Source organism: Mastacembelus armatus, chromosome 15 (genome assembly GCF_900324485.2).
Source record: "Mastacembelus armatus chromosome 15, fMasArm1.2, whole genome shotgun sequence".
NCBI classification, from domain to species: Eukaryota; Metazoa; Chordata; class Actinopteri; order Synbranchiformes; family Mastacembelidae; genus Mastacembelus; species Mastacembelus armatus.
The window spans coordinates 7,909,320-7,926,573 of record NC_046647.1 but is presented as its reverse complement, the minus strand read 5'-3'; the positions used below and the strand labels follow the sequence as shown (position 1 = coordinate 7,926,573).

The following is a 17,254-nucleotide window of genomic DNA, read 5'->3' as shown; positions in this document are numbered from 1 at the left end:
CAAGTTACAGTAACACTGAACATGATAAACACTCGAAACAGACACGCAGACATAGTCACTGATGAAATAGAGCACTTTCAGAAGCAATTACACACCATGTGAGAGGTGAGGGAAGGAGTCCCATACCAACAGAAGACATAAAGACTGAAATGGACAGAACAAGGGAGGTGAGACAGAGAATAGAGACAAGTAAGATTAATGGAGTGTTTGTTATTAGAGCTGGTTGGGTGGGTGAACATAGAGGCCACAGTGCTGCTGCTATAAATAATCCTGTTTGACAGTCACAACCACTCTGGCACGAAGCTGCCAGCACATCAAACAAGCCTTTGGTCCCTGATCCAGCATTTTTTTGAAAGTAATGCCTTATTCAGTTTCTGTCACTAACTGACATAACAATTAGACACTACTTGTGTCTTTTATTATGAAAAATGTCCCACATTATCAAACCATTCTCTATTCTTCACCATCGTCGACTAACCTCAGCTTAACTGAAGTAACCCCAAAAAGCTTAAACCTCAGAAAAAGAAAAAAAAAGTCAGCTGTAAGTCCAAGTCCACAATGAATTCAACAAACCTAAAACTCCTGCTTTCTGACAAATCCCTGAGGTGTGTTATTAACAGTTTTACCTCATGTGTCATATGTTATTCCTCCCAAACTGACAAGCTGTCACAGTTGGCTTTCAACTGCTCAGTTAACTCGTTGGGGGAAGAAAAAGGATGAAAAAGAGCAGCACAAGTCACGGAAAGAAAATAAAAAACAAGCTGAATAAAGAACAGCAGCTGTTTTACCAAACAATAATACAGAGAGGCTGACTCAACCTGCTGAGGGCTCAATCAAAAAATGGTAAATTATATGTTCGTGTGCACCCAGGAATACATCATTCGCTGTAGTTTCCACTCATATCTAATGGATGTAAATGTTGATTAATCAAACAAGACATACTGTCCTGCAGCAAAAGACATAATATAATTAGTACATGCTGACAGATCCAGATTCACTACAGGTCAAGGGCACATCCATACACTTAATAGGTGAATCTGTGCTGAGCCTAAAAACTGTCTGATAAAATGATCTCTCAGAACTCTAAATAAAACTCCATTACATTAGGGGCCGTGGCACATTTCCAAGTCGGACAATATCAAAGGCAGTTTTAAAAATTTGTTAAATAATTCATTATTAGTATTTCACAAGGGAACATTTCGAATAAATTGAGGGCCACTTAAAGTAATCTGATAAGAAATTTAAAAACTTGATCAAATAATGTAAAAGCTTTAGCATGCTCTGGATTTCAGGCCACACGTGTATTACAACAGATTTTTTTAGGATTGTGCTGCTACTCAGAGCTCAATGGATTTAGGTGTAGCTTTAGTGGCCCTTACGTTGGTTTTTCGTTGGTGATGAGCACTTTGACCTTGTTGAGGGCCTTCTTGGCGCCAGTTGGGGCTGGGGCTGCTGCAGGTGCAGGTTTGGTGTGGGCGGGGCTTGCATGGGGACTGGCAATGTAAACCTTTTTGCCAGCGCTGCCTGGTGGTTTGGAGTGGGAAAAGTCTGTGATAAAGACTATTCCTTCACTGGTCAACACTGTTAAAGAAAAGCAGAGAAAAAAAAAGAAATCAAAACATATTTTATATAAAACATGTTACATCTCCTGCCCACATTAACGTTTTCCTCTTTCTAAAAACAGTGAAGTATAGAAAATGAGAACCTACAGTTCAGTGGTTAGCATCTTTATGAAATTGGCACATGGTTCATGTTAAAAAATATTAAAGCTTAAAGCCATTTTAAAACTTAAGCTACAATATAGAAAAATGACCAATGAATATTATATTTCAAGAAATTAAAAAAGTGAACTGAACAGAAGTTCATTTGGCACAATGTGTTGTTCACCTACACGCCATGTTGGATGGGTCAAAGGGGTCAAAGGAAAAGGAGAGGATGTTCTCAGCATAGCTCTTCTTCCACAGCTTGGTGCCTGTGTCTCCATTCCACAGGACAATGTAGTTGGGAGGGTGGATGGCTAAGAGCAGATCACGAGACGCATCCTGATTCCACAGCCACTCCAAGTCTAACAGAAGAAGGGAAGAAAACAGAGAGGAGAACGTCACTGCAGATGATGGAGGCTTAGTGTATGCCAGGAGAAAAGATATAAAGTTTCTCCTTGGCAATGCTGGCAGGGAAACGTCCTCTTCCTCTAGTGAGCTGATGATTCAATTCAAGCTTACATAACAGAGAGGGGTTTCTGCAAGATTCCTCACCTTGAATAGGTTTAGAGTGCTCCTGGATCTCACAATGGGCAGTGCCGCTGACCACATCCCACACTATGATCTTCCCTGAGGCATCTCCTGAGGCCAGCCTCAGACAGTAGGGTGAACTTAAATTGTGGTAGTAGTTTTCTCTGGACCATTTCACCTACCAAACACAAGACACACTCAATGTAGAGGTTGAGCCATGGCAACTGGACTTGTAGTTTTTAGGTCAAAACATTTCACCACTCATCCAACACTTTATCAGACTGATGAAGCTACTTGGATGAGTAGTGAAACTTTTCAACCGAAAAACTACAAGTCCAGTTGCCATGATTCAACCTCTAGATAACTTCACCTGCACGACTGAGAATTTCCACACACACAACACACAATGGTTGTATCTGGCTGATGCAACCGAAACTTCCACATTTTGCTGTTTGTGCAGAAGAAAATGGGAAACAACAGCAGCTGATTATAACACTGTTCTGAAATTGAAGATGATTAGTTTCACAATTAACCGACACAACAGGCTTCTCGTTAACTGTAGACCTATTCAGGGCAAGTCTTGTTGTGTGTTTGTGTGTCTGCAGATTTCAGTAAACTACAGCCTATACAAACACAGGTTTATTGGACAAAGATACAGAAAAATAGAGAGATAAAATACAGATCCTATAAGAAGCACACAACATTGAACCCAAAGTCCTATATAAAAAAAGACAAATGACCCTGTAAACAAGCCTGTATTTAAATAATTATGTGTATGTGGATACTTTTTTTTCTTTTTTTATTCAGTAGGTTGTTTTATGTCAGCCTGGGTGGTAAGGAATGTCCCACTGCTGTAGCTGCAATGCTTTACAAGATGTGCTTTGGAGTGAGGAATGAAAGCCCCAGATCGAGCCCAGGCACTGAATTTATTTTTTTTTTTACCAGACACACACAAAAAAAAGAGGGCTCTCTCCGTCAATGTAGAAGCAACCTGTATCAGTGTTGCTAGTGTTGGCTTTCATGGTGGAGCAAAGCTGAATCCATCCACCAGAGAGGAACAAAAACAGCTTAGCTCAAGGTCACACAAAACTAATATTAATACTGTGATAAAATATGACACCCATCAGGAATTGTTTGTATTTCACCTGAAAAGTACAATCAGCATCAGTAAGAAACTGATGTATATGTGGAGGACACACACAGTAACTGCACAAGATAGCAAAAGCTTAGAAACTATGTCTTGCATACTGTACATATGTTCACTTTAAGTGCAGCAGGTCAACAGACATATTTCCCTCATATTTTTTGGTGGGAAAAAAAACAAAATAGAAAGAAAAGAAGTGGAAGAAGTTTCAGAATTTCTTCATCTTGCATATTCTTTTAACATTACTCACTGGTAACAATGTTTCTAATGGTTTATTGGCTCCATTCCTTAACCAAGTAATTTTAAGCATTTAGACATCACTCTAGCCTCTGGGTAATTGTAATTTGTATTTTTCAAATTTTCAGTGTTTTAAAGACTAATTGAGAAATTAGTTAAACCAGCAGATTAATTCAAGATGAAAATAATTGTTAGTTGCAGTCCTACTACAGGGCTAAACAACCGCACAGACAAAAATTATGTCATTATATTACATTAGAAAACTCACCTTGACCACATTGGCTTTGTGCTTTTCCAGAACCTGAATAGTCTGAGCTGTCCTTGGATCAATGATGAGAATGCTGGAGTGACATCCCTGAGCTATCAGTCCCTGCCAACCCCTACAGCGCATGAGAGCCAGAGGGAAGGACAGGACATGGACAATAACAGACAAAGAGAAAAAGTGAGGGAACTCAAAAGTTCTTTCCACTACAGAGTAAAAAGAGATGGTTTGTAAGTGGGGGACTGAGCCAAATGATGCACAAGGCCAGATAAAGGAAATTCTTAGATGTGGATTTAAACATTTATGAGACCACTATAAAAAGGATGTTACTTAAAAGCTGTGTCTGCATTACAATTTCAATTTTCCACTTAAGCCTACATTTCACTTTGTCATTCTGGGTTATTTGGTATTGATGGGGGGAAAATGTCAATTTTATCCTTTTAAAATATTAAAGTATGCAAAAAAGTAAAGGGATCTCTGAAGACACCGTATATAATATCCAGAATATGTATAATTACAGTTTTTGTTAAATATAACTGCAATGTGAGAGGTCTGAGTGTTGAGTGCTGCAATATTTCACATATGATTAATTCAATACAAGTCTGAGGTTTCAACATACCTTTTACTTCAAAACCTTTTCTTTGTTTTTATTATTTTTAAAGCAGTGTGTATAAATACTGGACAAATTAAAACTAGGAAATACACATGAGCTAATGTAATAAGCAGAATTTATTAAATTAATGAAATTAAAGATAGCAAAACATGTTTAATTTCTAGATTCATGCTTTGATAAATGCTTTACACTCTCTCAAACAGCTTCATGACATGATCACCTGAAACACTTTTTCAACAGTCTTACTGGACTGCTGACAACTTGCAGGCTGCTTTTCCTTTACTCTAAGGTCCTACTCATCTCAAAACATCTCAGCAGGGTTTAGGTCAGGTTATCTGCTGTGACATAGCCTGTCAGTGTGTTTTGGGTGTCTTGGCCCAAGCACCTCTCTTCTTCTTACTGGTCTCCCTCAGTAGTGGTGTCGTTACAGCAATTTGACCATGAGGGCATGATTCACCTTCATTCATCATTGTGTTTTAAAAAATGTCTTAATAAACTGAATTTTGTTTTGTAAAGTAATGATAGGCTGTCTCTTTACTTAGTTGAGCAGTTCTTGTTGTAAAACAGATGCCTACAATAGTTGAACAGGGCTATGTGCTAAACACCAACAATACCTCAACACACACACACACACACACACACACACACACACACACACACACACACACACACACACACACACACACAGGAGATCCTATCAAACCACTAACTTACAAAGACAAGACATTTCTGCAAACCATTACAGGAAACTGCTTATGACGATGTTATGTTGCCAGTTGTGTGTGAGGTTGTTTTCAGTGAAACAGAAGCAGCATAAAATCTGAAACTTATTTTAGTTTGTTTACAATGACTTTAGCCTTCCTACATAAATCCGTATGCATCACTTCATGTAATATATAATACCCTATAATACCCTCAGTATTAACCTACAATGTCGAGCTAAACATAAATCAATCAATCAATCAGTGAGGTGTGTCCAAACACAATCAAAGTCTCAGTGGAAATGAGGCTGAACACACTCATCGGGCCGTCACGTCACATGACACAGGTTACCCATGTTTCTATGCTTTGAGAAAACTCGAGATTCCTGGAGTTCATTCATATTGTCATGTAGCAACAGAAGATCACAATATAAAAATTGCACGTCATGTAACTGCGCACCTTGACTGAACTAAACCAGCTACAAAACCAGCTGTGCTAGCGGCAAAGCTGCAATACTCACCAATCTACAGCGGTTTTATTCTGCAAGTTGAGAGTGCCAGTCAGTGTCCGCGCCGCGAGCTTGATGTTGACGGTGTAAGGAATCATTATTGCTGGGAAGTATTTGTGCTACATTAACATTTGTTGACGAGTAGCGACTAAAAATAATTTGCTTGTGTGGTTAGGTGAATACTAACAGGAAGCGAAACGGTGCTTCGAAATGGAACGTCGTGTGGAAACAAATATCGCCGTAAAAATGTTCCACAACAATCCGTGTACTTTCCGTGTAGTTTTGTGCTCTTTTTGACACGAAATAAAAAATACTGTTTCCTCCTATATGGTTTTAACACTGATTCATACAACACACAAATACAAAGTGCTTGTCCCTTACAGGCAATGCTTTCTGAATTTAAAATCATAAAGGTAATATACAAACACGCGATTTCTTTTGGGGTATATGACTTTGTCCAGTTGTGCTGTTGTGTCTAAATTGTTCTCCTTGTTGAGAAGTGTCTTCACAGCCAGCACAGTGGTCAGCATGTCAAACCCATTTGATGCTTCAAAAATGAATTTGTTCTTTATTCAGTAGTTTCATAAAGTGTAGTCTGAAGTCATGTCTGAAGCCTTTCATTTTCATTATATTTATTATAAATACAACTAATGTTGTTTAATGTATTTTTCTAGTCAAAAGGAAAATGAAAAGATGCAAAAGTAGGATTTTGACAAGATGGAAAAAAGCTCATTTTCAGTATTTAGTCAATGTTTTTATTTATTTATTTATTTTTGATTTTTTTTTTAACCAAATGTTTTTTTTAGACACCTTGCAGCTTCAGAGTGGGTAAACTGCTAGGTGTAGTGTTCTGCAAGAAGATGTCATACTGAGCTGAGGAGCTTGGATACATCATACGAGGGTGCACAGTGAGTGGCTTTTGGCCGCTATAGATGTACAAGTTAAATATAAACTACCTCATTTAACTGTTGGCAGTTCAGCCTCTCAGAATTGTTCTCCTTTTTGGCAGCGCTTATCTGCCTGCAATAAGCTGGCACACTGGTTGATAGTGAAGAACTCACAGCCATGACATCAGAGGAAGAACAGGGTCCTAGAGAACTCACAACAAAATACTATACTTACAGTTCATCAACAGCTCTGACACACACAAACATATGTAATCATGGCATGTTTCCCTTTCCAACTATAGATCCTCTGATTAAGATTTTGACTAATATTAGGTACTTGTTCTGACAACCACAATTACTTCTTTCACCATTTACAAAGCCTGTGTCACATATATTCAAACATCCTATGGCTGTCCCAGTTCAGCCACACATTTTTTTCCCATATACATGATGTCCTCAGTTCATAGGCAAAAAGAAGCAAAAAAAACACTTAATGTTGAGCCTTATGTTTGTTGTTAATGGTGGACTGTGACATTCTAGCAGACCTTAACGTTCAAATTAAAGGTTTCTCTTCTAAGGAAGCTTGTACTGCAGCATAAAAAAATATATAAGCTCAACCAAGACATGTCATAACAAGGAACTGAGAGCCCTCAAAAAATAAACAAGGTGGAGCATGGGCAGAAAGTTTATCTGTTAAGACGTTTAGTGACCTTAAGAAAGCTTTTCCATTAACTGCTAGATGTTGATTTTTGATTGATTCTCATGAAATCTGGAGATGGCCTTTGAGAACGATTTTTGTTTCACTGACTGTGACATATTGGGACTGGAAAAAAAAATTGAATATGTAAAAAAAAAAAAAAAGATGTTTTCATACAAGCTGTCAATCAAAAGAAAAAAAATCAAGATTTACAGACAATACAAAAACATAATGCAAAATAAAAAAGTATCAAACACAACTTCAACCCCTATCCCTAAGTCATTCACTGATAATTATAAATTTACCTTCCCATATTATTATCTATAATATATAAAATATATTATATACAATATCTAATTATCAAAAATAATACTGCTGAATTTTAAATGAAAGTTTCCCCTCTAACACCCCTCTCATTCACTGAATAATTCCTGAATGTTTCCTGGTAATAGGTTATTTTTAGCCTTAAACATTATTTGTGCTGTATGAAATTCCACCAGATCTGTAAATATGAATAATTTTGACTGTAGAAATAATGTTGTTTATATCCAGCAATATGAATGATCTGTATTGCTCTATTTTGAAGAAGAGACAGTGAATTTAATGAGCTTCTGTAGTTTTTGCCCCAAACCTTTGCACACTAATTTAAATATGGTCAATCTGAACAGTAGAGAATGTGAATTAATTTATGGTCCAGAACCTGTTTTGTTTAATACTCTGATGCTTCTTGACAGTTAAGATTGTCCATGTTTAATGTATGATTTCCTGTTTATTTTGTAATCCATTATTACACCAAGAAATTCCCCAATCTATCAGTATATTTACTTGAATGTTCCTTCCACAGTTACCAAATGACATTTTTGTTTTAAGTTCAATGATAATTTGTTTTTATCGAACCATATTTTTAATTTCCCCAATTCTTTGGTTATATCCTCCAATTGTTTTTTTAAATACTCCCCAGAACAGAAAATATTTGTATCATCAGCAAAGCTTTTTTGAACTAATATCATTTTACGTATATGATTAATGTACTGAATAAATAATTTAGGGCCCAACACTGACCCCTGGGGGACACCTCAAGCAATGTTCAAACACAGCGAACAAACGTCTCCCATCTGTTTTCTCTTGCTTAAATAGCACTGAATCCAGTCCAAATCTGTTATACCATACAATTGATTTATTATTATGCCATGATTGATTGTATCAACAGCTTTTATTTAGGTCAATGAATATTTTTTGTGATCTAATGTGTTTGCGATTTCCTCGATTGAATCGCTTATTACCAGTGATGTTAATCTGTCTGAATCCATATTGACTGTCAGTGAGTAGTTTGTGTTTTTCTATGAATGTGTCCAATCTGCTATTGAAGAGTTTCTCTAGTGTTTTAGAAAACTATGGAAGCAAAGAAACCAGTCTGTAGTTTGTGAAGTGATTCTTGTTCCCAGATTTATACAGAAGTATGACTAGCTATTTTCATTTGGCTTGGAAATTTGGAATGATAAGTTACAGATTCATGTTAGTGGTTTAGTCCCCCTAATCCCCTCAATACCTTCCTCACTAAGGTCATGTCAGTGTCATTAAGATCGGTGCTTGTTTTTGCATTTTTTTAACAATATCCAATATTTCTTTCTCATTGACAGTTTAGAGAAACATTGAGATGGGATTTCGCTCTATCAGGTTTTCTCTATTTTCTCCAGACATCCCTGGATCTGGGATTTTACCTGTTAGTTCAGCTCGAACATTTACAAAGAATTGATTAAAGCTTTTTGCTACATCCTCCATCTTATAATTTTCATTATCTTTATCAATAAACTAATTTGGATAACTTTCTCTAGTGCTGTTTCTTCTAATAATGTTTAGTATACTCCATATTCCTTTAATATTGCTACTGTTATCTAATAATTTCTTATAATATTCTTTCTTGCCTGTACTGTGATGTGGGTTAACTTATTTATATTTATTTTCTGCCTTTCTAGTTCTTTGTTTTATGAAGTCTCTGTAAAGTGTATTTCTCTTTTTACAGGCATTTTGCAATCCCTTTGTGATCCAGGGGCATTTTGTATAATGTAGTTTTTTTCTGTATTCTATAACTGGGCAATTGTATTATATAATTTATCAATTTTTATCATAAACATGATCTCCTCATAGTGAACAAGACATGTTTCCACAGGACTAACAGTGAGCCACACTTCATTCAATCATTCACAATATCATTTTTAGAGACACTGTAATGGAGAGTTTATAGCCAAATATTTGATATCATAAAACATTCACACTCCCCATTTTGATTGTATTAACCCAACAACAATACAATCCTAAATGTCACGTCTGACATGTCTAACATTTCAAAATTGCATTCATTCTCTTGACATATTGTGTGAGCTAAGTCCAATAAACAACCTAATATTGGGAGAAGAAATTCCAGTCTTCCTACAGCCCCTCTGTGGCAGACTGACTAAATGAACATGTTTCATAGCTTTCTTTGTCTCATGGTTACTGGATTGAGTTAACAATACCATGCAGCTCTTTCCTGATTTGCATGCTAATTGAAAATTGGGTGTTTCAAGATTGCACCTAACTTTACATCCTGGGTGTTTCACTGTCTGTCAAAATCATCTTCTGGCCACAGTCTTCTGCACACTCATTGTACAGACCCAGGATCTGTCACATTCATCATAATTACTGCAGCACCGCTGTCTTAAGGAACACTGCTGAGCTGATATAGAATTATTATTCTGTGCCTCACCCTCTCCTGAAGTTCACAGTCAGACATATAGCTGGTTTCCATATCAAGATTTCCAAGGTTGGGAATATCATTATGACAGGTTATGTCATATATTATGAGGGAACTATCTTATCAATAAATGTGGTATCGTCTGAGTAAATTCAACTACTGCACACTGAATTTCTTACCATAATTTAAAAGTGCAGTAGGACATTTGAAAGTCTCTTTCTGCAGTCTTTTAGTACATATGTTACTGCAGCCATGACTTGAATTCTGACTTCAGTATACATAATTCTAGTCATTCTATTAAACCACAAACATTCAGAAAGGAGCATGGTAAAAATCTACCTTGCATGTATGAAATATTTTATGATCTATAGAAAAATGTCAGACTGTAAGTTGTTTGGAAACTTATTGCAGCAGTGTCAAATGAGAAGCGGTGTCTAAGCATTTCTCATGGAAAGTTTCTCCTACTTGACACATTTGGCAGTATGAGGGTAGGACTTAAAAAAAAATCCTTCCCTGTATAAGAATGTATTTTCAGTGTTTGTTTGATGAGCCACATAAAATCTTTCTTTCTTCGAGAACTGAGGAGCACCATAACCCAGTGGAAATGAAATTCATATTGATTGTCTCATCTGAATGCATAAGACGACTATAAAGAATATTTTCAAAATGTCAAACTCTTTTTAAGAAGTGTGTCTGGACTCCTGGTCAGCTAAGGGTCTGAAAACATATACTATATGTATCATAATATCTCTCACTCTGTTCTAGCCAGCAAAAGCTGTCAGTCTTTTTTTTTTTTTGCCACTTCTCACTTATCTACTGTCAAACTGCCTCTTGATGTGCTGCTATTACAGAGCATTATTGAGATGATAGCTCAATAATGGCAATAATGGGACATTTCTTCAAGGACATCCATCAGCTATGTCATTGCAGCCTCTTGTTCATTTCGGGAGCCTACAGGTTTGCAGCTGTGTTTTTAACAATAGCTCACTCAGACTTTGGTTTCTGCTTGATTATAGTCATTTCACTTTTTTATTCAGATCCAATGTGCGGTTCTTAAATGTGCAGTTCTTCACAACTTGAAATCAACATACAGACGGGGGTACCTGCAAGTCTGGCTCTGTCTAGAAGGAAAAAAAAATCAGCCTTAAAGCACATCCAAAGCTCACTAAGTAAAATGCAATTTGTATTGGGGCAGTTGTAGAAATGACAGACGCTGTCTTCTTTTTATCACTTTTATCTTTTTAATCCTAGTTTGGTCTCTACCAGCTCTCTGAAAAAAAATACTGAGACTGATATGTATCTGGGTCTTGATCTTGCTAAATGTTCAACTGTCATTTATTTCAGCTCCCTCCTGTTTCATGCTGGAAAGGCAGCATTTAGTCAGGTTACCCTCACAGGACAGGCTATATTTGACAGAGTGAAAGGTAATAAATCAGTGTGTCTCAGTTCTTACAGCCTTAAAGTTTCTGTGGCTGGGCTAGCCAAAGGAACCTGGGTGGTGGTGTGTAATGAAGTTTCTGTAATGAAAATGGAGAGCAGGAATAATCACATGCAAAAACCCAATTATAGCCTGAGTGCTCTGAGTGCGTTTGACTGCTGGCCATCAGCAGAGTGAAATCTCCCCATTATTTTCACCTCCCATCTGTACATCCCACCTCAACATCCGCTCTTATTTTAATGTAGGCAGGTTTTTGAGCATGCAGAAATATTTTATTGATGTATGTTTATTCACACAGGTTCAACAGACTCCTACCTTCTCTGCTGTGTTGTGTGATGTGCCTTAGAGGATATACTGTACAATAATATCCATTTACTCAAGAAGCTTATAAAAAAGGTTGGTGCCAGTGTTGATCCTTTGCTTAATTTGAGGGAAATTCAGATAAAGAAATAAAACATGTCAGAGTGCAAATCAGTCACTGTGGGGTGTTTTTACTAAGAGGAGCAAATTTTAGATATCACTATCATGACTCATTCGGGTTACTGATATCATGGATTTTATTTGTAATTTTTCACGTACATTATTTCACACCATTTGCTGTCCAGAATTAGCCTAAAGTTACTTGTCATCTACAAACACAGGGCAGGTCACACATACTGTAACTCATACAGGGGCAGAACAGCACAGGAAAACTAGACAATCAGGAAACATAATAAAATAACATGCAGCAGTACATCTCACACATCATATCAACAACCAGTGCATATTGAGTAGTTGTGCTAGTATAAAACTGGGTTTTAGTCCTTATGGCTACCCGTCAATCTCACACATCATCATGCTGAAAAACACATAACTTTAAACATTTTGACCATGTCTATCTGTGACTGACACTCATCTGATATAGTGAACTAACTCATTGCTGTTGTTGTAAACAAAGCAGATTTTAGTAGCGTGAATTCATATTTTGTGGATGTTTTTTAGCAGATGCAAATTAATTTCTCGTTTAGTGGCTACAAGATGTTATTTATTTTCACAATTCAAGTCCTGTGAAAATGCATAGTATGGTATATAATATAATGTATTCTGCACAATAAAAAAAATATAAAATAAAATACTAAACTAAAATATGTAAGTTACTGTTTCAGAATTATAATGAGAACATTTTTGAAATGTCGTAATCATAGAGTTAAAACACATGTGCTGTCAAAATAGCCAAGAGGCTTATCCTGGGGCTGCCCACATAATTCTCATCATCTGTCCTCCCAACTGCAAACACAACAAAATACAGCCCCGCCATGTTTGTTTTATGCTTCTCATACAACAGAGAATTAATGACAAACTGAAGCTTCTCCTCCAGAGTGCGGATGTTTTCATTTCTGCCATCATGCCTGCCAACCTCTTGATCATCACTTCAGCAGAATTCCCTCTGCAAGTACAGTGGGCATAGGGAAGGAGAAAGATGAAACAGAGGCAACAAGATCATAAAACTTTCATTGATCTCTCTAAAACCATAGCGTTCCATATGGAGTTTGACGTAAATGTTTCACTATGCACCGTCTTCGTTCACTCAGGAAGTCTAAGGTAGCTGAAAAAAAGCCTAAATGTTTTTCTTTCAAAGTTCGCATTACCAGATTAGACCTTCTGTTGCTCGTGAAACATGTCAGATCCACATGAATAGGCCAGCCCTTTGAATCATGCCTCCAGAATGTGTTAACAGCTCTATTCCATATTTCTAACAGTCCCGCTTGATGGTTACAGCGCTGGATGTCAAAATGAGTTATGATGTCACACTTTGAGATCCCCCTCTACATATCCCTGATCCTCTTTTATCAGGCAATTGAACATCTGCTGTATGAATATTAATGAAATCCTGAATGAGTTGTATAATAAAGGCATTGTCATCTGTGTAATTCACAGAACTGTTTCTATTACTTCTGCAGCTATGAAATTGATTCCAAATTGCTGGATTGTAACTGCAAAATGAGTCATCATTTTATATTCAAGCTGCATAATTTCTCCTCACTGAGATAATGACACATAATGGACCCATTTTATTTATCATAAATACAGTAGAATAAAGAATGGTAAGGAAGGCATTTCAACATAACGACATAAGGGTTATAATACATACTGCCATCTTGTACCTATAGAAGGGGTGGGAATTGATAACCTCAGGGAACTACCATATGATTTCATGTAAATACTCAACATCCATTTCATTCTCACTACAGAGGGCATTGCTTTTGGCAGGCAAGATACATGTATAATGGGCTTCAGTGTTGAGCATCATCATTCCATGAAAACCCAGGGAGAGGATGCTATCTCTGAATCGTGCATTCATAGATATTTTGCAGCCTTAGAATGGTCCAAAATGACCCTTACGCAAAAGTAGTTTTTTATCTGAGTGTAAATGAAGGCTACATATTGTATCCAGTTTCTTTGCAGGGCAATAAAAGTGTCTGAGCCAAGTGATGGGGTAAAAACAAGAGTGCTTTAGAAAGTCGATTAACATTACTGTGTTTGCTTAGGAAAACACACATACATTTGAAATACATGTTAATGCTGAGTACCAAAGTTCATTTTTCTAACATTCAGCAACTGAAAAGCAGTTTTATCAAAAGCTCTCTTCAGTAGCTGCTCTGGAGTCTGCTCAGTTGTCGTGGAGATGTATAATAGATACTTAATTTTTAAATTATTTTACCATCTGAATTCACAAAGATAAAATTATAAGATGAAGGAGCTCAGATAATTAAAAGACCTTGAGGTGAGATTAAATATTTGTATATACACAATAAAGTGCAAACCTTATTCTACAGGTGGCAAAACACAACCAGTGCATTATATTACAGAGCCTGAGGGCTTACTGAATGGTTGAATGTGTATTAAAATGTTATAAATCATATTTCTTTCTTCTATTTATATATGTTGCATTAACGATTTGGAATTTCCCCACTATGGGATAAATAAAGGTTCATCTCCTCTCGTCTTGTCTTGTCTTGTCTTGTCTTATCTTGTCTTATCTTATCTTATCTTATCTAGTCTTGTCTTGTCTTATCTATAGCTCTCATTATCTCCAGAACTCAATCTATTTGAACATGTAGACAGTGCTCTCCACTAAAAAACCAAACGAGAGAAGTTTTACTGTAAAGCTGATGTTGCGGTGAGCCATCTCCCTAAGCAGTGTATCTGTTCCTATAATATTCCACCAGTCTGTCTTTATATCCCTGTCTGTGTTTGTGAATGTGGTTTGTAGTAATTGAGGATTCTAATTAATTTCAGAAGCCTTCAAGTTTTTCTGTTTGCAGAAACAGTCTCTTTTCAAATAGTGGAGAAATGAGTAGGATGCAGCTTAGTTAAACTATGCATAATGCTGTTCATTAGGAGCTTTCTGAATCGTTATCTACAGACGCAAACCATTGAAGCATTAGAGAGAATGAGTCAATAAAACACTAGGCAGACAGCATAGACAGCAACAAATAGCTGGAAGATGAAAACTGATTCACATAAAATGACCAAGGCACCAAGAAAAACAGACAAGTAATGACTTTGCGCTTATATTTAACTTAAACCAATACTTGTCAGCTTCATTTTCCAGGCGCTGTGAGAAAAATATTTAATGGAGTGGTAACGGCATCAGATAAACCTGACCCTGAGACTACTGTTAAGTGATGTGTTTGGACTCCTGGTCACATTTATTGCCTCATCAACACGAACCACATATGCTGATGTGTCTGTCAGCATAACTTATTACTATTCTTGCTGTGTGGTCCCACTTGATGTTTTATTAGCGGCTAATAAGTGACAAGGTGACAGACAGTCAGACATAAAATGCCATTAAAGAAAATTAGCCTCTCCCAAGAGGCGCGTAAAGAAAATAAAATAAATCTTGGGTGTGAGATGTTTCAGTGAGAAACAGTCAGACTGTATTCAATATGCAAGGCAGATGAGGTTTCACAGCCTATTAGTTACACCAAGTGAGAGTAGCATGGGGATGGTATAAAGGCCATGAGAGCAGCTCTTATGGTGATGATGAAGCCTATAAATCTCCAACAACACGACAGGTTTAACTTTATCACAGTCAAGCAAATCATTTTGTTAATCGCTTGCATATTTTTCTGTGATCCATATTTTGCATTGCTTTATGATCCATCCATCCATCCATCCATCCATCCATCCATCCATCCATCCATCATCTACAGCTTATCCTGGTACATCCAGGGTCGAGGGGAGGGTGGGTGATTGGGGGGCGGCTGGATCGAATCCCCACTGACATTGGACGAGAGACGGGCTACACCCTGGACAGATTGCCAGTCTAATACTTTAAAACATTTACAACAGCATTGCAACTGCAATGCATTCATATACAGCCTTGGATTTATACTGATTCAAAGAAATACAAATACATATGAGTCTACATGACCTCTTAACAATGTTATTTGGCTCAGAAGTCTGAAATCATAATAAAGTGACAGTTTATAGAGTTAGATCCTCTTAAATGCCTAAGAAAAAGTGAATATGTTTATCCTTGGCAACCATAGCATTGTAGGTAATGGCGACAATAAAGACCCTGTTGCCAGGGATACACTTAAATCATGACCAGATACGACATAAGAGAAAGAGCAAAGAGAAGGAGATACAAAGGGAGAGGGAGAGAGAGAGAGAGAGAGAAATTTTTCTCTATCTCAATGGCATCTCATTGCATTCTGACACTTCGGCAGTATTGATCGTGTAGGCTTTAGAATAGGAAAGAATATCGATTTGACGCAAAATTTAATTGAGACTGAATATAATGGAGGGGGGTGAAGGTGAGATGAAAGGGAGATAGATGGAAGGAGAGCCAGGCAGAATGAAGGTAGCTGGAGGTTGTTACCTGCAAAGGAGAGAAAGCTGCTAGAAATACTCACTTGCTCTAGTCTCTACCCTCCACTCTGCACTGCATAGACACATTCAACCTATAGACCACAAAGAATTACAGCTCAGGTCAGCTGCACGCCTCTTAAATGTGTCTGCAGCTGATTCTTTTTACATGTACACAGAACATGCACTCTTTGGTGGTCACTGGTGCACACAGAGGTTTGAATTAGAGGCACTTGGTATGGGTTAAGGGATAAGTTATGTGCTAATTAGCCCAGTTTCAATTAAGCCAGATTTCTTTCCAAAAAACCAGGATGCATGACAGCTCAGTATTAATTGACCACTACCTTGGTGCACTGTGTGCCAATGAGAGAGTAAGTGAGTGACCGAGGAAAAATATGTGAGGTAAAGATGGCCCAAGGTTACCATAATTAAAATCAAAATTTAAAAAAAAAAAAAATTAGTGGATTATTCCAGCAGCCCAGAAATATTTATATACTCATGACATAATGATTTTTTTTCTAAAAATATTAAACCTCTGCTTTGACCTCCACATTCTTCACACATTCTTCATGCAGCGAGGGACCTATGGTCACATGTGTTAAAGTCTGACATTTTACTTGCCATGTTTCCCATCCATCCTCCCTGACCTCCACACACTTTGTGTTCAGTAATAATGTCACCTGATTCCCTGGGCTATCATTCTTATGTCTGCTAGAAGACTAAACATAAATGTAATAAGTTTAAATACATTTATGGAAATTACTATTATCATTTGTCTCAGGAGAACAGGCTGAAGCTGCCATGTCTATAACAGAAAGATCACCTCGGCATTAACGGCCTCGCTGGCCCAGTATCCCTGGGAATTACAGTAGGTTCACATCCTCCGTGCCCGCACAGGAAGTAATATGTCCTTTATGTAGCATGCCAGATTATAAAGTTATAAA

General features: G+C 37.2%; 1 protein-coding gene across 1 annotated transcript in view; it reads right to left on the bottom strand.

The window, feature by feature from the left end:
- The window catches only part of wdr11 (WD repeat domain 11), a 49,634-nt gene extending 43,707 nt beyond the window's left edge, over nucleotides 1-5,927 (bottom strand). Inside the window, exons 1-5 of the mRNA XM_026308998.2 lie at nucleotides 5,710-5,927; nucleotides 3,881-3,992; nucleotides 2,256-2,409; nucleotides 1,892-2,065; nucleotides 1,380-1,581 (exon numbers count right to left, since the gene is read on the bottom strand). Of these exons, the coding sequence (XP_026164783.1) occupies nucleotides 1,380-1,581; nucleotides 1,892-2,065; nucleotides 2,256-2,409; nucleotides 3,881-3,992; nucleotides 5,710-5,795 (728 nt within the window). The 5' untranslated portion in view covers nucleotides 5,796-5,927. The remainder of the gene's footprint in view (nucleotides 1-1,379; nucleotides 1,582-1,891; nucleotides 2,066-2,255; nucleotides 2,410-3,880; nucleotides 3,993-5,709) is intronic.
- Between the last annotated feature and the right edge of the window lie 11,327 nt (nucleotides 5,928-17,254).